General features: G+C 42.4%; 1 protein-coding gene across 2 annotated transcripts in view; it reads left to right on the top strand.

Annotated features, from left to right (window-relative positions):
• RSAD2 (radical S-adenosyl methionine domain containing 2) overlaps nt 1–24129 on the top strand; it is a 38789-nt gene that overhangs the window by 1395 nt on the left and 13265 nt on the right. Inside the window, exons 1-2 of one of the 2 annotated variants that reach the window (XM_002758049.6) lie at nt 11604–12069; nt 22053–22214. In XM_002758049.6, the coding sequence (XP_002758095.3) occupies nt 11724–12069; nt 22053–22214 (508 nt within the window). In that variant the 5' untranslated portion in view covers nt 11604–11723. Of the gene's footprint in view, nt 1–11603; nt 12070–22052; nt 22215–24129 lie in introns of those variants that run through there. The other variant, XM_078350019.1, reaches the window with a different exon arrangement.

Raw genomic sequence — 24129 nt, 5'->3', positions numbered from 1 at the left:
AGTTGGAGATCAGAGTGCCAGCAGGGTTTGTTTTTCTTGAGGCCACCTTCTCCCTGTGTTGTCGCACGGTCTTTCCTCTGTGCTTGCATCCTTGGCGTCTCCTTGAAAGTCTGACTTTCCTCATCTGGGAAGGACACCAGTCAGATTGAATTAGGTCCCACCATATTGTTCTGGTTTTAATGTAATCACCCATTGAAATCCTTATTTTGAAATACAGTCCTACTATGAGGAACTGGGAGCTAGGGCTGTAACATATAAATTTTGGGGAACATGCTATGGCCTATAACCCCACATATCCTGCATGCCTCACCAGGGCTATTCATATCCTCGGACTTTGACTCTCTACAGTCACTTACCAGTCTGTTTCCCGCCACTGTGTGCCTTGAGGATAAGTAGGAAGTCTAGCTTATTCCTGACTTTTCCCTGAGCCTCCAACTGACAGAAAACATGACACGCAGTTTGCTAAATGAACCATCCTATTTTTTAAAAGTTTTCCTCTATTTTTCACCTACCTTTGCCCTACAAAGGATGTAAAGTTAATAACACTGCAGTATCTGGGCCCAGTCAATATTATAAAAGTGTTGAAGATATAATATCTTCATTCATAAAGAAAAATTTTTGTTAGATTTTCGAGCCCCTTCAAATTTGTAGGACAGAGACTCCGGCGGCCACAGCTGGAGGTTTATATTGACTCACCTTGCCTGTAGCAGCCCACTCTTGCAGGTGGGAAGGGGAGAAGCTGCAAGCTAGGAAGATACTTCACAGAGGTGTCTTTAAGTGAATGACTAGCACAGCTGTATTATAGGAAAAAACGTAATCTTCAGAATTTATAAACAAAAAAAATGAAACTTTTCCAGCCATTCTGTTCCTAAGGAAAAAAAAAAACAGAAAGGGAGAATTAACCAAATAAACAGCAATTAATAAATAATAAAAAGAAAGAAATAACATTTAGAAAAACAGCTTAGTTTTCAAAAACACGTTTGAACTGATATGAGTACTCAATTCATAAAAGAAAGAAAGAAAATGCAAATCAGAATAGGAAGAAATGAGACAGTAGAACCACAAGTTGAAAAGGATACCCAAAGGAGAATATTACAAACAATTCCACATTCATAAAAGTGAATATTACAAAATAAACGATGAGCTCAAAAAACAAGAATTAATAAAATGAGCCAAGGATGGAGTGATGACTCTATGACTGTGTAACCCAAATCCTGGGCAAGAAGTTAATGAAAGGGCGAAAAAGCACTGAGCAAGTCTCAGAGATCACTTATTTATCAAGGAAGAGTTAAGCCCTCTCCTACATAAGCCTTCGCTTTCTTTTTCAAATAAAAATTTATCCTAGCACATTTGTGGGTTTACAATTTGAAGAGTATTCTACTGTCTCATGGAGTTGGTTTTCTCACTAAGAAATGCTGTTGATACAGCTACCTTTTAGGGAAGAGTTACCATGACAGGTCCAGCTGCTCACCCCTTGCATATCTCCATAGGAGCCTGAAACCATGATTGCTCTTTGGCCAGACCTTGGAAAGCTGACCCTCCAAAGGCTTTTTATATTCATGGTTGGTGATTCTGTCGTGGACACCTGGAGCAATAGTCCATGACATGCCAACTTGTGATTATTTTGTGCAAACGTCAAGATTGACGATATGCACCTCACTCATTGTTGGGGTCCTGAAATTTGGTTACCATAACTGGACACGTGGCAGGATGTGCCTACATGTCTAGCCCTTCATATAGTGGCAGACCCTGAGACTCAAACAGGCTTTTCCTGGCCAGTGGTTTCAAACATGTCCTGGTAGTTCACCACTGGAGAGAGCATACCCTGTGCAACCCAGGTGATGAAGGACTCAAAAGCTTATGACTACCCTCTCCAGACTGCTTGACTTACCCTTTTTTCCTGTTGCTCTTGCTCTACAACCTGTTAGAGGAATAAAGCCCAGATGGGAGTATAACATGCTCCTGAGTCTTATGTGTCCTGTTTGTGAATCATCAAGCATGAAGGTGGTCTTCAGATGTACACGCACACACTCACACACACACACGCACGCGCACACACACGCACGCACACACGCGCACGCACACGCGCACACACTCACGCGCACACGCACGCACACACGCATGCGCACACACACGCGCGCACACACACACACACACATGCTCATGAAAAGAAAAAAAATAAAAATTTCCAAGATTGGTACTTACTCTTATTTCAGAGCATGTTGATATTCCATTTCATGTATGTAAATACACAGACACACAAATACAATTACAACTTTGGGCCATGAATGAGTGAAGGGGAAAGACAAAGACAAAGATGTTTGCAACCAACATGTAACCAACAAAGTATACAATATGCAATGGATTTCTACAAATTAATGATAAAATGCAGGAAACCTAATAAGCAAAGGATTGGAACAAGCACATCACACACACAAAATATTCAAATGACTAACAGAAGATACTTAATGTCATTGGTCATAAGGGAACTGGAAATTACAACCACAGCAGGCCTATTGTGACATGAGCAAATGTGAAATGGAAAGGGTCAATCCTTCAAGATGGAACCCAAGTGGCTAATTTAAAATAGGCCTGAATTTAAAATAAAGCCAAGCAGCCATTTGCTGACCAGAGATCACACAAGTACTGTGACTTCCTGGAAAGCCCACCCTTTCTAACTTTGGGACTTTGAGAGTTCACCTAAATCAATCAATCAAAACTCAAATGGTATTGATTAATCAGAGCTCAGTTGTATCAACCAATCAATATGCAGCTGTGTCACCCAGTCAGGACCAAGTGAGTTTCAATCCTTCATTTGCATAAATGTACCTGATTGGGACCCTAGGTGGGACTTAGCTATAAAACCCTAGACTTCCTTTTGTTCTCTGGAAAGCACCTTTGTTTCACACTGAAGGCTGATGCAAATTGTTCACTGGAACAAAATCTCTCCCTTCCAGATTCCTTTTCAGAGAACATTTGTTTACATTTAGAGGGTCAAAAGTGTAATTTGAAAAGAATCCTGATTTTTTTTCCCAGAGCAGTCTTTAACCAACTCATTTGTGCCTCCAAGAGGCCCTTGAGCTCGGTTGTCTTAAATAAATAATTTCAAGGAACAATACTCAGTTATTTTAGAGTATTTTGAGATTCCATTTTATGTGTGTAAATACACAGACCCAAAAACATGATGATAACTTTGAGCCCATGAGGTGGGGGGAAAGAAGGTGGGGAGCTCTTCAGTTAAGTCTTCCTGAATTCATACCTTCCATGCTTTGGATAAGGTCTCGGAGACTTTGTAATTTCCCTCATAGGTCCCATCTATTGGGCCCCCAAAGAGAAACTTCTTTTAGCCGTGGGCTTGGGTAAGGGGGCGCTCTCAGCCAGTCTCTCCATCTAGACTGCAAAAGGGACATGTCTTCTTGACCCCAGGTTGAGGAGGGAGCCTTTCCAGACAGTTCCCTCCATCCAGACCCTGGAGGGTACTTTCCCTGTTGGCTCGGGGTTTAGGAAGGGCCTTCTCGGTCAGGCTCTGCCAGTCTGTAAGGTTTAGTGGGGATGCCCATGGTAAGGGCATCGCAAAGAACAAGTTTGTGAGGTCAGTGCAATGAGTAGGCCATGTTTTCAGTTCTTCCCAGTGTTTGAATCTCTCTTCTAAGCAAAGGGATTTTACCTGACTCATGGCTCAAGTTTTAAAATTAAAGCTATAAGATCATTATTTGTGCCTACCTATATTTTTGTGTGTATGTGTGTATATATATGTCTGCTAGAATATTGTCTACGGTACCAGATTGGCTTCTAAAAATGGGTACTCATAAATTAAGCAAGTAAGTCAAAATGCTTTTCAAGTTCATATGACTTAGTATTTTTAGGTGAATAAGACTAGTCTAATATTGTCTGTTTGAGGAGAATGGCTGTGTCTTTAAGTTATCAGAAAATATGCATATATTTAACATTAGGTTTTTTTCTTTCACTATACTTGCCTGGCATGCAGTAATATAAAGTTCGTTGATAGAAAACAGCTTGAGATTATGCTAGATTTGTCTGAAGTATCATGACATTTTCCAGATATAATTATTAAAAATGAAAAGATGGAGTAGGAGTGGATGGGATAAAAGTTTTTAAATGAACTTTTGGTAATGGTTATGTTTTGTAATATGTTTACTTAGGAAGGGTTTTCCAAGTCTTTTTACTGACTACAGCTCTAGAATTTTTCTAAGATAGATTAAATGATTAATGTTAATTACCTATCTAGATCATTTAGAAATAAGATAATGCTAAGACATTATTGCTAAATATGAGTTTAGGTTTACATACTTTTGGCTTCTTAATTCAGAAGAACAAGAGTTATTTGGATCTCTTAGTAAAAATGTGCTGTTCCATATTAAAAAGTCTTGTGTTAGAAAGCCTATATCTCTTGAAATTGTAAAATGTGTATTATTGGATTGTTGGCATGGCATTGATGGTTAAAAATTGCTTACTTTCTAGATTCTTCATTGAAAATTAGGGTTGCTAAGAAATAGTATTATCATTAATGTGTGTGATTAAGCTAGTAGAGCAGAGGGCATTCTGTCTGCAAATGTATGAGGAGGATATAATGTATTTTTGATAAGGAAGGTTGAAAAGAAAAGAGAAATGAGAAAGAAACTTGTGTGGTAAATTTTTATCTTACAAAAAATGACTGGTTATTTAGGAAAGCGGAAGTCTGGAACAGCAGAAAGTCTAAGCATGTCATCAAAGGTCTAAGCAAATCAAGCTGCATGAAAAGAAAGCTTATCAAAGCAATTTTCTGTTCAATCAGGGTGGCTACAATTGAAAAGAAATTGTGTATGAGTCTTTCTAGGGATTACACTTTGATATTAAAAATATACTGATAGAGAAGATTAAAATTTGGTCCCCTGTGTTAAGATTTTGAAATACTGATTTGCTCTTAGTAAAATTACAAGAGGTTTTCATTTTTGATTTGCAAATCTGTTCCCTTAATAGTCATCCTCTAAACTACAAGCAGTTTCTGTTTCTGGCACATTTTCTCCTGAGATCTATATCATTTTCCTGGTTTCAGGTTGTAAATGCAGCTCTCCTTCTCTTGGTCCTGGAAAAGGTAAATTCTTTTGCTTGGCCACAAATCTCCTTCAACCTTTTTGACACCTCCTGTAGCTCTTTCTCTGGCTGTAACACTGCTGTCATGGCCTAATGCTAAAATGTTTATCTTGAAGGTCTAGAAAACCAAAGATTTTCTTCACTAGAGCTTGATTTTTACACTCTTGGCTTTTCTTGATGTGTCTGAATTGTTCCATGTAACCGGGAAGCTTCCTATGCTGTTCCTAAGAACCAAGGACTTCCCTGTTCAAGGTGCTAGTTTTCTTGTTTACATTTCTCTATATGTATACAATAGAATATGCTTAGAGTCCTGGATACATTCTTCTGTGCCTGATTAAATTCAAATACTCTTTGCATCAGGTTTAACTTCCAGGTTATGCAAATAGGCTTTCAGTAAGGAGAAGCAATCACACTAAAGAAGGTTTGTTTCCCCTTTACCTATTAGGTAACTGGCCCAGTAAACTAGGAAAGAGTCAGTGTTTGCTTCACGTTTTTATCAGGCATTTGATTACTTAGGGAAACTGGACTTTTAAAAGGTTAGGATTATCACATCCATGTAAATCTGTATTCTTTTTGCAGTCTTCTAATTATCACTCTTTTTATTTAGCAGTGACGTATGGTTCTGGTTCATCAAGTCTTTGGAACCTTTAGACATCTTTGGCAGGTTTCCCCAGCATCAAAATCCTAAATTAAGTCTTTTTGATCTTGTAGAGATATTAAATGATTAGGCTTATTTGGCAAATCATATGGGACACATATCAAATAAGAAATGGTATTTAACTTATTTTAAGTTATAGTTCTATAAATATTTTACTGATGTGTGTTCCAAATTGCATGAGATTCTGAAAATTCCTAAATGCCATAGATATGCTTTAGATCTGTGTCTCCACCCAGATCTCATGTTGAAATTGTAAAGCTCAGGGTTGCTGATGCAGCCTGGTGGGAAGTGACTGGATCGTGGGAGCAGGTCCTCATGAATGGCTTGCTACCAACCACTTGGTACTGTCCGCGGGATACTGAGTTCTTGTGAGATCTCATTGTTTAAAAGTGTGTGGCAGCTCCTCTGCCCCAACATCTTTCTCTCTTGCTCCTGCTCTGGCCGTGTGAGACATCTTCTCCCACTTTGCCTTCTATGATGCTTTTAAGTTTCCTGAGGCCTCCCCAGAAGCCAAGCAGATGCCAGCATCATGCTTCCTGTACAGCCTGCATAACCGTGAGCCAATTAAACCTCTTTTCCTTATAAATGACCCATTCTTTATAGCAATGAAAGAATTGACTAATATATAATAATAGGTATTATCAGTCGTGAGTATGATAATTGTGTTAAATGGTCGTATGCACAGAAATACCTATATTTACTTGCAATTATTTCTACATTCTTTCTTACAATTTCCTTGTAAACTCTCATCAGAGTTTTGATCATGGCTGTTCTAGATTTTTCACATCCATAATTACTGTTTTACATTCTTTTCTAGTAGCATTTGCAATCAGCTATAGCCCAAAATTACTAATTAAGATTAAGAAAATCAAAATTAATTACTTGAAATTAAATAATTGATGAGGATAATTTTATGATTTTTATTTAAAATGTTGGTTCTCCACTTAAATGTTTTGTTTTTCAGATTCAAGGACATTTCCTTTCATAAGCTATAGTTTGCAATAATTTGGTGAAGAATACTTTTGTGAACACGAGTGGAAGCATTTGCCTTTCCCCCCACTTGAATCCTCTAGAATGACACTATTTGTCAGCATTCTTATTTTATTTCTGTAAGTTCAGTAAAAAATCTGCTCTCTTTTATAAGCAGGATACTGTTGGAAATACTGATTATATTACTAGGCTTTGGCTGAAAAGTCATATTTAAGAAGGTTCATAAAATGCCTGGCTTCAAGAGTTCCAAGCTTTAGAGTGAATGCATAAAACTTGTCACTTCCCAGTAGGCCCAAGGACCTTAAGACCCTAAGGTAAGTAAAATCTAAATTCTACCTTCATTTGGCTTCCTGGTCTCTAGAGGTTCTAAAACCTGAAAGTTTCTGTATGATTAATGTGGAGAGAAAAAGTCATGTTCTTAAGGAAAACTAAAGTGCACCTATTAATAGGTTAAAGACCTGTGCACTGATTTCAAGCACTGGTTTTCTACCTGTAGATGGGACTGGATCCTGAGTGCTCCTGATTTCCTATAACATCTGGCTGCAATTAAATCCTGATAAAGTTTCCCAGCCCTTTTCCCTCAAGCAAAACCATAGAGCCTCTTGAGACATTTCCCCTACTCAAATTACTCAACTAGGGGAATCAGGTATTAAGATGGAAAAAACTCATCAGAGCTCTGGTCAACACTGCAGCGACTCTGTCTGTCCTTGACCACAGCATGCTTTTCATGGAGCCTCCTTGGAGTTCTGAATTCATCCTGATGGTCGGGGCGGCCAGCCCACCTATGATGCTTCCTACTCTTTCTGTTATTTTCCAACGAGGACCCTTCAGTGGCAGTTGTTTTTCCTTTGGGCTTTCACATACTTCCTAGGACAGAAGTTCTTAGAAACATGCCAGGCCCATATTTTATTATCCTAGAAAGAAGAAATGATGCTTGAGTTATCCTCACCAAGATATTTTGCCACAGAAATACCTTTTATCCAAATTCCCATCTATTCAGTTAGCTCCACCAACACTACCTACCCTGGTCTCTAAGAGCTACAATCCAACACTCATGATAACCCCTCAGATTATAAAGATAATAGTTGTGGATACTCTCAAGGCTATAATTCATCTAGAAGGGTTAACCCTAGTGAAGGAGCTAGATTAGGAAGGTTTCTTGGATCCCAATTTAAACTAGATTCTGCTCCGAATTAATAAATGATCAGAAAACCTTCCTGAACTGTTCAAAGAATTGCCTGCTCCACCACCCAAGCTATTAGGGTGCAGCAGAGGTCCATAGACTCCCTTGCTCATGTAGCCCTAGACAAACACATTGCTTTAGACGATCTCATTCCTACACGGAGTGAAGTTTGTGCTGTTGCTACCACTTTCTGCAGGGCAAACACTTCCAGGCAGGTTGAATTGGAAACATCTAAGATCTTAAGGCTAGCCAAATCTCCGGAGGAAAAAAAGAACTTCAAAAAGACTCCTGACTGGACTTACCAGGTTGAGTTTCTGATTTCCAGATATTTCCACCTCGATTCCCCTGTAGTAGGGTTCCTTCTGCGTGCCACCCTACAAGTCTTGATACTCCTCATGTTTGAGCTAAGTATTTGGCTCCTCTTTAAGATTTTCCCAGCCTATTTCCCTGCCTGCAATAGATCCCCATTAGGATTGTGCTGACCTAACCCTTGAGACTTGAAAATTGCTCCAGCCAGAAAGGAGAACCAACTTAACCCAAAAGAGTTTGATTCAAATTTAACAGGTACGTGTATGCCTCTCATAAGTAAATGGCTGTAGTTGCTCAGTTGGCCAGTGCCCTGCCACTAGGGTCCCGGTGCAGGACTAGATACACCCAGAGAAGACAGCCAACCAATCTAGCACCATGACAGACCAAAACCAGCCTAACCTATCATCAACACTATCTGCCTAAAGGTTTTCATCCAGATGGGGGAAATGTGAACAAATGTGAACCAGAATGAACCATTTCTTCAAAATGAATCTGAGTGACTAACTGAGCTGATATTTACAATAGAGCCAAGTAGCTCTTTGCTGACTAGAGGTCACACATGGACTCCAAATTCCCCCAAAACCTGCACCTTTGAACTTTGGAGTATTCAGACCTCACCTGAATCAACCAGTCAGGGCTGGGCTGTATCCAGCAATGAGGATATGTCTGTGTTGGCCAATCAGAACTCAGCTGCATTGAGCAATCAGAACTAAACAACTTGTTAACATAAACATAAACCTACCTGCCTGGGAAATTTCGCTATAAAGCTGCGATCTTCCCTTTATTCTCTGGAAGGCACCTTCATTTTATATCAAAGGCTGTGTCTCCCCAGTTTGCAAACTGTTCATTGGAATAAAGTCTCTTTCCTCCTAATTGGTTTTTAAAGAACTTTTATTCACAGTCTGAAGAACAAATGTGTAGGTTTCAGTTGTCTGTGGAGGCCCTCGGTTGGCATTTATGGTTATAAAATCTGTACTTGTGGCATGAAGTCATCTCCCTTGTATCATTCAATATGTTTCAAAGAAAGTCTACCACTCCTGAATGCTCCACTTAGATGGGGGGGGAGGGGGAAGAGAACCAATGAAGGAAAAAGCATATGTTAAAAGAATACCAGCATAACTGTTGAATATTATGACCTCAGTGGCAGCAGGGACTTTGACTTACTTATTTCCTCTATATTTTGGTTATATTTATTGCTTTTATCTGATACATAGGAGACTCTCAATAAATATGTGGAAGGAAGGGAAGAAAAGAAGTAAAGAAAGCATGTCTGAATAAATAAATAATGAATGAATGAAATAATAAGTGAATTTTAAAAAACTGAACGAAATAGTATAGATCTAGGAAGCAATAATAAAATCGTGTGATGATAATAAGCAGTGACTGAGCAGTGTTGCAAGTGCTTAAATCCCAGCGCCAATCTTTTCTCCTGTGTGATGTAAGTTTCGTCCTCTGTAAACTAAGGTAGTACATGTAAAGTATAAGACAATGCCTGACACACAATAATGTAGTCCTGCGAGATATTTCTCATATGAGGCTGCTTACTATGCTTTATATTACTTATTCTTTATCAGGGCTAGTGTAAGTTAGAGATTCTTGTCTGTATTTTCCAGATGTACTTGCAAGATCAAGTGAGTAAAGACATTTATCCAAAATTATACAATATTGGCAGGTAGGAACCTGCCTGGTTGAACCAGGTAGGATTCAACCCTTACAATATTTTGCTTCAGAAAGCCTGTGGGGGGGACCCTCTGTGCTACCTAACATTGATTTGAAATATAAACTGACTTAGTTCTCACTTCTTCATAAGCATATGATCATGACCTAGGAAAAAGGATTTTTCAATTGGGTAAGACCATGGTATGAGAGTTTAAGAAACTCTGGGCTGAGATTTCAAGGACCTGAGACATACCTACCGTTGCATATTTGGTAATCATTAAGCATGCAGTTTTGCAGATGTTAAATTAAATATGCTTAATGTTTTCTTTGAAGTAAAATAAGTCATTTATTTTCTATTCAGAATATGATAGTATCCGAATAACAAGAATAATCTGTTTCTATTCAGAATAGGACACTATCAGAATAACAAATTAGGGTTAGAATAGCTGAACACTTAAAGTTTGCCAGACACTGTTTGGTGAGTTCTTCACAAAAATAAGCATTTTCACTCTGCACAAAAATCGCATGAGATATATGGTTTTGCTGATGAAGAAATGGAAATCCAGAAACATAAAGTCGCTTATTCAAAGTCACCCAGCCGCATTGTGGCTGTAGCAGTTCAGCTACTGGGACTCTTCCAACTTTCTACAGGTGTCACGAAAGCACAAGATTACATGTTTACACACAATTCTTATGAAACAGCACTAAAAGGAAGGTTTCAGTAAAAAGGTAAACAAGGTTTTCAAGAAAATGGTAAAGATACATAAATGATGAGCCACAGTAATTCTCACCAATTAGGAAGCATCTTAGAAAAGCATTGGATTTCCTCTAACTAAAAGCATCTATCAAAAGTGATATTGAAATACAGGAGTATGTAAATATCTAAAATTTAACACTGTCACCTTGCATAAATGAGGCTGAATAGCTAATGAAGTAAAGACCTAACTTCAGTTTGGTTCCATGCCTTTTCACTGACATCTGAAAAGGGTCTTGAGGTGAGTGATCATGGACTCATCCTCCACCAGCCAATCAGTCTGTTTATTATCTGGCTTTAAAAAGAAACTCCAACCAGGTGCCGTGGCTCATGCCTGTAATCCCAGCACTTGGGAGGCCAAGCCGGGCAGATCACAATCTCAGGAGTTCAAGACCAGCCTGGCCAACATGGTGAAACCCCAACTCTACTAAAAAAAAAAAATACAAAAAATTAGGTGGGGGTGGTGGCACACACCTGTAATCCCAGCTACTCAGGAGGTGAGGCTGAGTGGGAAATTTCGCTAGTGGGAGAATTGCTTGAACCCAGGAGGCAGAGGTTGCAGTGAGCCAAGATCATGCCATTGCACTCCAGCCTGGGCGACAGAGCAAGACTATATCTTGAGAAAAAAAAAAAAAAGAAACTTTTTCTGAGGGCCCACCCATGATGGAGCAAAAGCTGTTACTTGGCTATGTCAAGAGAAAATAATGCAACAAGTACAAAGCCCGTTGATCAGTGCACCTGTGTCTCTCTGTTGGACAGAGAGTTAGATATTCATAGAGATTGCTGTCCTCATCTGTAACTACATCAAGCTAGAGAGACTGTCATAATACTAGTGGACTGAGGCAGCTGTGAGTAGAGAAAGCAATACCGGTCCCCATCTCTACTCTTCAGTCTTGGCCCTGTTTCAACTTTCACTTTCACACATGGCAAAATCGAAACTAACTCAGCTGAGTGTTAGTCGAAGTAGGTGTGTCCTGCTCCCCGATGACAGGTTGCTCAGAGACTGCTGATTTCCACCCCTATATAAAGCAAGTCCCCGGCATGCAGGGACCACTCTGCTCCAGGCATCTGCCACCATGTGGGTGCTCACGCCTGCTGCTTTTGCTGGGAAGCTACTGAGTGTGTTTAGCCTCCCTTTGAACTCTCTGTGGAGGAGCCTGGTCCTGCTGTCCTGTTGGTTGAGGGCAACATTCTGGCTGCCAGGGACCAAGAGGACAAAGAAGCAGCTGGTCCCAAGAGAGCCAGACAAGACCGAAGAGGAAGAAGAGGACCCCCCTCTGCCCACCACCCCTACCAGCGTCAACTACCACTTCACTCGCCAGTGCAACTACAGATGTGGCTTCTGTTTCCACACGGCCAAAACGTCCTTTGTGCTGCCCCTTGAGGAAGCAAAGAGAGGACTGCTCTTGCTCAAGGAAGCCGGTGAGTCCCTGGTCCCAGGCAGAAATCAGGATTCTCAACCACCAGACAGTGGGGTAAGGTGAGGAGGTACTGGGGGCACCCAAGCTGGAGAGCTTCTCCAGAACTCAAGCTCACCATTTGCCATTGACAACAGCAGTATGCTGTCCTGTGAGAAAATAATTCAGTGAATTTTGGAGCGGGTCCTTCCTAAATCACAGAGTTGGCCCGGAGTGGGGGATTGGTGGAGCAAACCTGTCCTTCCTATCTCTTGGAAGCAAGCAGAGGTCTATGCAAAGGGCAGGTCCCTGTCACACTCAGTGTTTGGAAAGAGGCAGTTTGGGAAGACTCCATCACTTTCTGAGTTCACCCACAACACTAACAAATTTGGGTCTTTCAGAAGCAGTTATTAGTAATTAGGAAAGTTGGAAACAAAAACAAAAACTTTGACATAAAAATAGCAATAGTTGAACCTTATATTTGAGTTTGTATATGTTCTTTTAATAGGAAATCTTAAAATTGTTTTAACAAATATGTCAAAGACTTAGCTCTAAGGAATGCTTACTGAGCATCACCACATTAATAACTTGCAGCGTCTCGGAGATAACTCAGTACGTGACCTTCAAATGCAACATCTTCCACTCCAGATCTCTTCTTCCTCCCGTCCTTGTTTTTCTGTGTTTCATCGAGTACCTTCTCAGCTAGGACCTTCAGCAGCATCTCTAGCTTGTTTAACTTTTTAATGAAAGCATAGCATGCATGCATCAGATTACACATATTCAGGGCGTACATCTTGATGAATTTCACAAAGCAATCACAGCGAGGTAAGTAGCCTGCATATCCAGAGAGAAAGCATCCCCAGCCCCCAAAAGTTCATGCTGCACTCTAGCCACTTCCCTGGTCCTCAAAGGTAGGCACTTGCTGGACTTCTAACTCACAGATTCATTTTGCCTGTCCTGTTCTTTATATAAATGGAATCATACAGTGTGCACTATGTTGAATCTCACTTCTTTCCTCCTCGTTACATTGGCTTAGCCCCCCAAAGCTGATTGCTCAAGTGAGAACCTGACTTCCCATTCTCAGTGTGACTTAACCCAAATTCCTGTCATTTTTCACTGTGATGATTATAATTCAACTCACTGCCTCTGCTCACCCCACTGAAAACTCCTGCTTTTATTTTAAAGTGCAGTTTTGGTGATTTAACTCCCCACCTAACTCTCCTACTTAGGAGCATCATTGTCAAGGCCCATGGCAAGCTCAGTGTTGCTCTCAGCATCCACTACCCTGATGGCTTGGGTTCTCTCTGCTGTAGACACAGCCTTTCACACTCATTTTCTTCAAACACCATAATCATTAAGAGTGGTCATATTGTTGTCTCTTCCTAGAATGTTGGTCCTCAAATCCATGTTGGTGAACTTTCAAAGCTCCTTTGAATTCTTGGTCCTCTGTGGCCATAATTATGCCCTTTACTTTTCATTTGTGACCTCGTAGCACTTACTGCAAAGGTGCCTTGCAGCTTCTATAAATGTACTATTTTGTTCAGTTTTGTTTTTAATGTCTGGGTTCTCAAAGAAATTACGCTCCAAGGTTGAATTTGACTCTCCTATGTATCTTCATGCCTGGCAGAGTGCCTAGAATGTTATAGAGCCTTAAGAAATGTTTTTAGATAAACGAATGGATATAAGGAGATAGTTTGAATGAAATTACAGCTTTCATTCAGAAGGCCAGGGTTGGAGTTTCTGCTCTAACATTTACTAGACTTGTCAAGACATTTAATTTTCCTGAGTATCAGTTCCATGATCTTAAAATTATCATTAGATAAAAATGATAACTGATGAACCAATCTCAAAAGTTGGTGCAAGGCAGAAATAAGTGAATGTTCATGTATTAATAACATGATAACCTATTAATAATTATAATTAATACTTTTATATAATAACCTCTTGGTTTAAGTAAGTAAAAGCAAAGTTGATTGAAATGCTTACAGGATAGTGTAGGTTGTATTTTCCTGTAAGAGAGATTTCTAAATAATGAAGGAAAAGAGATTTTTGTGGTTGTAAGCCTTAAAGAAAGAGGAAAAAAACACAGAAGGTGGCCCTGCAGGCAAGGACAGGTTTATTTTAGATAAAACAATCATGAGAGGGGCTTCTGGCCAAGTTAGGTCAGAGCCCACACTCTTACGGACTTTTTAAAGATTTAGAGTGGGAGAGTTTATTAGAAGGTTACACTGCTTCTGTGTTTCTTTGTTATGCTTATCTGGGAGAGGGAGTTGTGTGTCTGTTTCCATACATCTTCCTGCAGCTGCTGGCATACCCACCCTGAGTCTGCTTTTAGCTTCCCTATCCGTCCACCTGAAGGGAAAGGAATGTCCTTATTAAGGCTCACTGCTTCACTGGGTCCCTTTATATGAGGGTGAAGTTTGGCAGGTACCCAAGAGACCTCCCCCCCCAACCTCCCTCCGTGCCTAAGCTGTCTTGTCTGTGTTTTACTGCCTGTTCTTTCTGGCTTCTTGCAGCTAGAAGTGATTTTCTTGAAATGCGTGAGGCTAGAAAGGGTGCTGGAACTTAACGTGGTAGTGTTTGTCACGAGATGATAGTGCTCCTGCTCTATCAGTGGTAATTAAAGGTTTGAAATTACATTAAAATTTGAATTTTAATATATATTTTATACATTATATTTAAAATTAAAATGTACTGTTCTAGCTAAAGACACTTCTACAATATATTATTTACTTTCCTGGCTTTTAAACGGCTTTGAAATTCTGTTCAGAATAGAATTTAAAACAATGAGCATCAGATCTGGGCTGTAATGTGATCACTCGTGTATGTTAACACCATTGTCAATCAATTCCTCTTTGTCTAAGATCTTAACTGTGCCTCTAAGTTCTATTCCTTCCATTTTCTTCTTCCGTCCCTTTTAAATATACTCCTCAAAATTGTTAGCAGTTCTTTGCCACTGGCCAGTACCCTGTCTTACGTTCTCCAGCTTATCTGCTGCTTCATCACCACACTTATTAGGTAACTATGTTTTGTTTTGTTTTGATATCAGATTATAATAAATGTCACTTAAGCAGCCTCCCAGCATGATGGATTATAAATAGGGAGGTGATATAATGTCTCACTGTCCAGTCATTGACACATCTGAGAGTGTAAGGGGGCACTAAAACTAACTCACAGATACTGTTTTGTCTACCATAAACCAAAACTGTTCCAGGCACACCAGGATGGAGGCTCCTCTACTTATAAAGACTCAAGGCTTTGGAGCCTAGGCATGTACCCTGGCTCCACTTTTCTCTAGCTTTGTGATCTTGACCAAGTTGTTGAACCTTTCTCGGCTTCAATTCTTGCACCAAATACCAGATAATAAATAATTCCTTCCCATGGGTTATTTAAGGATTGAAAGTTTTAACCGTATTACCTTGGGTGGTATATGGTGAGGCCAGATACAGAATAAGAGAGACCAGAAAGAGCTTTGCAGCTTTGTGACTCCCAATGCCTTGGGGAGTGCACCATGGGCCCTCCAGGACCACATGGGAAGCACCAGGTTAGTCATCAGGCAGGGGGAGATGGGGATTACAGAATAAACCCATAGGATAGTTTCCACAGGAGCAAATGGGTGAGGCAGGGCCAGCAGGCTTGGCATGGGCTGGTTTGGATAATTTCAACGAGCCCTGAAGCATAGGTCCTGTCCCTGGTTTTCTGGTACCAGGCCCTGGGATGATTAGAGTGGTGAAGAGTGGCCCAGGGTGTTAGTCTAGACAAAGTAGTCAGAGGGTCAACTTAATTGGCTGCTCAAGAAGAGGAACTGACTGGCTTCTAGCCAGGGCCTCAACACTAAGTCAAGACGGCATTTCAGAAGATATATGGCAGTGAGACTGTACATGTTAAACTGCAAAGCATGGTGTTCAGCACTTAGTAGGTGCAAAGTTTGAAAGGATAGGCTCATGAATAATGTTCTTGTGGTTCTGCTGCCCTAGCTGGTATTCCTAGTTATTTTATTCCCATGACCAAATCTATTTGAGATGTTTACTGGGTCTAACACTTACTTCTTTGGTTTCTGATTCTAATGTCTGCTTTTTTTTTTTTTTTGAGATGGACTCTCACTCTGTCACCCAGGCTGGAGTGCAGTGGCAGGATTTTGGGTCACTGCAACCTCCGCCTCCCGGGTGCAAACAATTATTCCACTTCAGCCTTCCAAGTAGCTGGGTTTACAGGTACCCACCACCATACCGGGCTAACTTTTTTTCATTTTTAGTAGAGATGGGTTAGCCAGGCTGGTCTAGAACTCCTGGCCTCAGCTGATCCTCTCACCTCGGCCTCCCAAAGTGCTGGGATTACAGGCATGAGCCACCGTGCCTGACCTGCTTCCACTTCTGTGACTTGTCACCTTCTTCCTTTTCTTCTCCACGTTTTAAACCAACAGCTGCTCTCCTCTAATCTAAGCACATTGTTTTACAATTGGTTTCAACACAGCCAGAGTTCTGTGAAGTGGACATTGAAAACTTCATCTGGTGGGAAAAGTTGCTCACTCGTGAAAGGCTCATTCTGGAAATCACCTACTATGATGTGGCCATAACACAGATCAGCTAACAAGTATTCAGTGAACTGGATTGAATGGAATAGAATTAGAAATGAACCTCATCATGATAATATCACTGTATAAACATCTGAATTTCAAGATATTCTGGGCCTTGTAGTTGATTGTGGCATATTTATCTTCATTTCCTCCAACTTCTCCTCCACTGCATTAAAATTACAGTAAAAGAATTAAAAGAAGGAGAATAAAATCACAAAGAAATCAACATATAGTTGTAAGCAATTCATGGCATGAAACAGTTTCTGCATGTGTCTTCAGGGAGATGGCAATAGGAAACTCACCAGATTGCTGCAGAGAACACAGAGAGTTTCAGAAACTGGTCCCATCATTTGATATGGAAGGTTGGTGTGAGGCAGGAATGAGGTACTTTTTTATTACTTTATACTTTTCCCATGCCCCCTCCCCAGTTCCTGCAGATGACAGAGGCTTTTTTTCTGAAGGATCTGGTTTCCAAGGGCTGAGCACTCAGGGATAGTAGCTGCAGTGAAGAATAGAAACCACCCACTGAAAACAACAGAAGTAAGAGCAAGTCTGCCCAGCAGGTAGGGAGGCCCCATCTTCCTAGAATGCAGACAGGCAGGTCAATGACGCAAAGGCCCATCCTCCTAGGATGCAGGCAGACAGGTGTGTAAAGCACAGGCCCATCCTCCTAGAATGTAGACAGGCAGGTGTATGACGCACAGGCCTATCCTCCTAGAATGCAGGCAGGCAGGGGTGTAATGCATAGACCCCATCCTCCTAGAATGCAGGCAGGCAGGTGTGTAATGCATAGACCCCATCCTCCTAGAATGCAGGCAGGTGGGTGTGTAACGAATACACCCATCCTTCTAGAATGCAGGCAGGCGAGTGTGTAATGCATAGACCCCATCCTCCTAGAATGCAGGCAGGCGGGTGTGTAATGCATAGACCCCATCCTCCTAGAATGCAGGCAGGCGGGTGTATAATGCATAGACCCCATCCTCCTAGAATGCAGGCAGGCGGGTGTGTAATGCATAGACCCCATCCTCCTAGAATGCAGGCAGGCGGGTGTGTAATGCATAGACCCCATCCTCCTAGAATGCAGGCAGGCGAGTGTGTAATGCATAGACCCCATCCTCCTAGAATGCAGGCAGGCGGGTGTGTAATGCATAGACCCCATCCTCCTAGAATGCAGGCAGGCAGGTGTGTAACGAATACACCCATCCTCCTAGAATGCAAGCAGGCGGGTGTGTAATGCATAGACCCCATCCTCCTAGAATGTAGACAGGCAGGTGTATGACGCACAGGCCTATCCTCCTAGAATGCAGGCAGGCAGGGGTGTAATGCATAGACCCCATCCTCCTAGAATGCAGGCAGGCAGGTGTGTAATGCATAGACCCCATCCTCCTAGAATGCAGGCAGGTGGGTGTGTAACGAATACACCCATCCTTCTAGAATGCAGGCAGGCGAGTGTGTAATGCATAGACCCCATCCTCCTAGAATGCAGGCAGGCGGGTGTGTAATGCATAGACCCCATCCTCCTAGAATGCAGGCAGGCGGGTGTATAATGCATAGACCCCATCCTCCTAGAATGCAGGCAGGCGGGTGTGTAATGCATAGACCCCATCCTCCTAGAATGCAGGCAGGCGGGTGTGTAATGCATAGACCCCATCCTCCTAGAATGCAGGCAGGCGGGTGTGTAATGCATAGACCCCATCCTCCTAGAATGCAGGCAGGCGGGTGTGTAATGCATAGACCCCATCCTCCTAGAATGCAGGCAGGCAGGTGTGTAACGAATACACCCATCCTCCTAGAATGCAAGCAGGCGGGTGTGTAATGCATAGACCCCATCCTCCTAGAATGTAGACAGGCAGGTGTATGACGCACAGGCCTATCCTCCTAGAATGCAGGCAGGCAGGGGTGTAATGCATAGACCCCATCCTCCTAGAATGCAGGCAGGCAGGTGTGTAATGCATAGACCCCATCCTCCTAGAATGCAGGCAGGTGGGTGTGTAACGAATACATCCATCCTTCTAGAATGCAGGCAGGCGAGTGTGTAATGCATAGACCCCATCCTCCTAGAATGCAGGCAGGCGGGTGTGTAATGCATAGACCCCATCCTCCTAGAATGCAGGCAGGCGGGTGTATAATGCATAGACCCCATCCTCCTAGAATGCAGGCAGGCGGGTGTGTAATGCATAGACCCCATCCTCCTAGAATGCAGGCAGGCGGGTGTGTAATGCATAGACCCCATCCTCCTAGAATGCAGGCAGGCGGGTGTGTAATGCATAGACCCCATCCTCCTAGAATGCAGGCAGGCGGGTGTGTAATGCATAGACCCCATCCTCCTAGAATGCAGGAAGGCAGGTGTGTAACGAATACACCCATCCTCCTAGAATGCAGGCAGGCGGGTGTATAATGCATAGACCCCATCCTCCTAGAATGCAGGCAGGCAGGTGTGTAACGAATACACCCATCCTCCTAGAATGCAGGCAGGCGGGTGTGTAATGCATAGACCCCATCCTCCTAGAATGCAGGCAGGCGGGTGTATAATGCATAGACCCCATCCTCCTAGAATGCAGGCAGGCGGGTGTGTAATGCATAGACCCCATCCTCCTAGAATGCAGGCAGGCGGGTGTGTAATGCATAGACCCCATCCTCCTAGAATGCAGGCAGGCGGGTGTGTAACGAATACACCCATCCTTCTAGAATGCAGGCAGGCGGGTGTGTAATGCATAGACCCCATCCTCCTAGAATGCAGGCAGGCAGGTGTGTAACGAATACACCCATCCTCCTAGAATGCAGGCAGGCGGGTGTGTAATGCATAGACCCCATCCTCCTAGAATGCAGGCAGGCGGGTGTATAATGCATAGACCCCATCCTCCTAGAATGCAGGCAGGCGGGTGTGTAATGCATAGACCCCATCCTCCTAGAATGCAGGCAGGCAGGTGTGTAACGAATACACCCATCCTTCTAGAATGCAGGCAGGCGAGTGTGTAATGCATAGACCCCATCCTCCTAGAATGCAGGCAGGCGGGTGTGTAACGAATACACCCATCCTTCTAGAATGCAGGCAGGCGGGTGTGTAATGCATAGACCCCATCCTCCTAGAATGCAGGCAGGCGGGTGTGTGATGCATAGACCCATCCTCCTAGAATTCAGGAAGGCAGGTGTATAACACATGCAAGAGACAGATATTCTTCTCTGAGGAAACAAGATGACTCCTGAGTAAAGAGCAAGGATATTAGCGTTTGGAGGTTTTCCAGTGAATAAGCCAGTTTACCTCTCTGTCTCTCCATAGTAAAACCCTCCTTTGGACCAGCCCCTCCCTTCATCACAAAATTCCATTCAGCTATTTTGCACCACACTGAAATTTGAATGAATGAACAAAAACATCAAAAGAAAAGACAGATATCAAAACAAATGCACAGAGAGGATGTAGAAAGAAGAAAACTTCCAAAAAAATCTATAGCTGGTAATTACAGAGAGATAAAAGAAAGAATTGCATATGTGAAACAAGAATAGAATGCCAAGAAAGGAATAGTCGGAATATGGAAGCATCTCGGGAGCTGAAAGTGGGGTTTCTAAGATTACAATTTTAATAGACAAAAAGGTAAAGTCTTACCAAAATGAGACCAAAAAAACAGGATAGAGTAGGAAGGAAAATGGTAAGAAAATAGTGGTTCAATTTAGACACTCCAATATTCTAGTAATAGAAGTTCCAGAAAAAGTAAAACGTAAAAATTGAGACAAGGTGCGAACAATCAAATAATATGAGATTTTTTTTTTTATTACATAAAGAGCTGTGATTTTAGATTGAGGCCTTCCAGGTGGCCAGATGGTGACTAAAGAGAGATTTTTAGGACACCCTGACTTGAAATTTCAAAACGTTAGGAAGAAAGCTTCTGGAGAGTAGAGAAAGTCATGCACTTACAAAGGATTACAATGACGGTGTTCTCAGGCCTCTGAACAAGAACACTTAAAACTGAGCAAGTTTGCTGAGAACGATGGTTTCCAGATTTATCCATTTCCCTACAAAGGACACACACCCATCATTTTTTATTGCTGCATAGTATTCTATCCCACATTTTCCTTGTCCAGTCTATCATCGATGGGCATTTGGGTTGGTTCCAGGTCTTTGCTATTGTAAACAGTGCCACAATGAACATACATGTGCATGTGTCTTTATAATAGAATGATTTATAGTCTTTTGGATATATAGCCAGTAATGGGATTGCTGGGTCAAGTGGAATTTCTTTTCCTAGGTCCTTGAGTGATCACCACACTGTCTTCCACAATGGTTGAACTAATTTACACTCCCACCAACAGTGTAAAAGTGTTCCTATTTTTCCACATCCTCTCCAGCATCTGTTATCTCCAGATTTTGTTAATTGCATTTTAGGTTTTGGGGTGCATGTGAAGAACATGCAAGATTGTTGCATAGGTACACATGTGGCAATGCAATTTGCTGCCTTCCTCCCCATCACCTATATCTGGCATTTCTCCCCATGACATCTCTCCCCAACTCCCCACGACCCACTGTCCCTCCCCTATTTCCCCCCAACAGACCCCAGTGTGTGACATAAGAAGAGAAAATCAAACCACATGTTCTCACTCATGGGCGGGTATTGAACAATGAGAACACATGGGCACAGGGAGGGGAGCATCACACACTGGGGTCTGTTGCGGGGGAATGGGGAGGAACAGTGGAGGTAGGGAGGATGGGAGGGATAACATGGGGAGAAATGCCAGATGTAGGTGACGGGAGGGTTGGAGTCAGCAAACCACGTTGCCATGTATGTACCTATGCAATAATTCTGCACGTTCTGCACATGTACCCCAGAACCTAAAGTGCAATAAAATGTATAAAACAAATTTTAAAAACTGAGTAAAAATGATTTCACCTAGAATGTGACACCTGGCCAAACATTTGGTCACCAGTGCGTTTTGAGGTATACAAGTCTCCACTTTAATTCCTATTTTACATTTTTTCCAGGAAGCTTGTAAAGGAATTTTCCAAAATAAGGGAGTAACCCCAAGAGAGAGGGGGACGCAGCGTCCAGGACAAGGAGTAGGGTGGGAAACGCCGAGTGAGGAGGAGTGTCATTCTCAGGCTGGCAGCTGGCCCATGGACAGTCAGTCCACATGGCAGGCGGGTGGGGGGCATGTGGCTTTCTGCTTTGCAAATCCCTGTGTTGCCTCATTGTACCCTTTGGTGTCTGAGCAATTCTATTCATCTGTGTAACCAATTCCCTGCATCCCTGTTTACACCCTGAATTAAACACATGCTATTCCCGTTGGGTAGCATTGGTGTTGGGAACTAGGGTTGGGGGAGGAAAGATAATGAGAAGGTTTTATTTCATCTTTTTTACATTGAGAAAATATTATTTTGCTATTAAAAAATATATATGTATATTTGTTAAGTGGTAAAATTGATGTATCACCTCGCACAGGTATGGAGAAGATCAACTTTTCAGGCGGAGAGCCATTTATTCATGACCGGGGAGAATACCTGGGCAAGCTGGTGGAGTTCTGCAAAGCAGAGCTGCAGCTGCCCAGCGTGAGCATCGTGAGCAACGGAAGCCTGATCCGGGAGAAGTGGTTCCAGAATTATGGTGCGCTTCATGGGATGGCCCTCTCCTTATTGCTATTGTTATCATCGGTTCTTGTATTTCTTTCCATCCTGGGCCTTCAGCCAGACCTGCTGAGGAACTGGAAGGGAAGAAAAACCAATCTTGCTTACTCTAATCGCTTTTCGAGCTGTGCCTGGCCTTATGGCAGTTTTAGTTCCATAGGGCTCTCAGTACACAAGTTTGGCAAGTTAGATAATAGACCTCATTACTGAGATGACTATCTTGTACATGCAATTTAGCAAATATAAGACCTCTGGCCACAGTTGAGACACCAGCAGGGAAAGTTGACACATTTGACAACTTTGTAATAAAATATCTCTGTTGGGACTGGGCTGGATCCATGACTAATTGTATCAGAATCTCCTGGTGTGTGGATTGGCCAATGTGGGGGGCTCAAAGGGAATTCACCGTGTAGCCAGGATTAAGAACTCTGAGTTCTAAGGCTGCTGACGTTCCTCGCAGTTCAGTTTTCTGCAGATGTCATGTCCATATAGCAGTACTTGAAACTTAGGAAAGACTTGGAAAACATTAGCTCTTCTTATATGTGCTGTCATGTTGGGGAACAGGTAGCCAGTTATGGTACAATTGTCTGTTCTTTTTTTGTATGAGCTGTTCGAGCCTTGAAATCATTCGAAGAGAAGCTGCATTTGTAATCTCTTGAGGATGTTGCTGAGACATCTTTGATACCTCCTCTGAGATGGTGCAGACATGGACTGTGGGGGAGGAACGCTGTGGATGTGGGTTGAAGGGTCCATCTGATAAGGGTGAATCAGGAAGAGAAGAGCAAAGGTGTCAGGTGCAGGTGAATTAGGAAGGGCCCACAAGGCAGTGTGTAAAATCAAAACGGTAGTGAAGGGCGGCACTTTGTCACACAGCGGGTCTGAGGTTCAAAAGTGATCTTTGGGAACCATCCTCAGACAGATACGAAAGAAACTGAGAAAGCAGTGTGATGGAGACTAACTGGCGGGGTTTTCTGGCGGGGTACCCAGCCAGTGCTCTTCCTCCAAGATCAGCTGTCCAGGATGTCCTTGTGGTGTGCTAGCAGGGACAGCACTGCGCGCCAAGTCAAAGCTCTCATACTTGTGGGAGAAAGTGGAATACATTAGTGAATTGAGAAGCATGTAAGGAAAGCCGCTGTCTGCAGCATGGAGACAATAAGAAAGCATGAAGACTGTGGAGAACGGGAAGCCTCATGCCGTACTCCTATAGAGCATGAGTAGACAGCCAACTAGGAGCTTTCGTTGATTTTTGGGGCAACATGAGAATTTGGATGATCCTCACATTATTCAACATAGATCAAAAATCTACAATAATAAGTATTTGCAAATAATTAGAAATATTTGTATACATTGTGAGGACCAAATGTATATAGATGCCTGTCTGGTCCACCTTTGTCTAATGGGTCAGGGATGGGTCTATGTGCTCGAGTGAATGAGAGGAGCTGTTTTCAGAGCCCACTACCTCTCCAGTTTGGTAATTTGCAAGAAGGACTTCCAACACTCAATAGCCAGTTATACTTATGACTAGGGTTTCTCTTTTCTTCGAGTCCAAGTCTTGCTGTGTCACCCAGGCTGGAGTGCAATGGCTCTATCTCAGCTCACTGCAACCTCTGCCTCTGGGTTCCAGGTTCAAGCAGTTTTCCTGCCTCAGCCTCCCAAGTAGCTGGGATTACAGGGACCTGCCACCACACCCAGCTAATTTTTGTATTTTTAGTAGAGATGGGAGTTTCACCATGTTGGCCAGGCTGGTCTCAAACTCCTGATCTCATGATCCTCCTGACTCAGACTCCCAAAGTGCATGAGCCACTGCACCTGGCCATGGCTGGGGTTCCTTAGAGTAAAAGAAAGAAAACAGAAACGTAAGGGTAAACACGTGTATCACCAGAGTTGAGAGGGGC

This window comes from Callithrix jacchus, chromosome 14 (genome assembly GCF_049354715.1).
Source record: "Callithrix jacchus isolate 240 chromosome 14, calJac240_pri, whole genome shotgun sequence".
NCBI lineage: Eukaryota > Metazoa > Chordata > Mammalia > Primates > Cebidae > Callithrix > Callithrix jacchus.
This window is presented reverse-complemented; position numbering and strand designations above follow the sequence as displayed.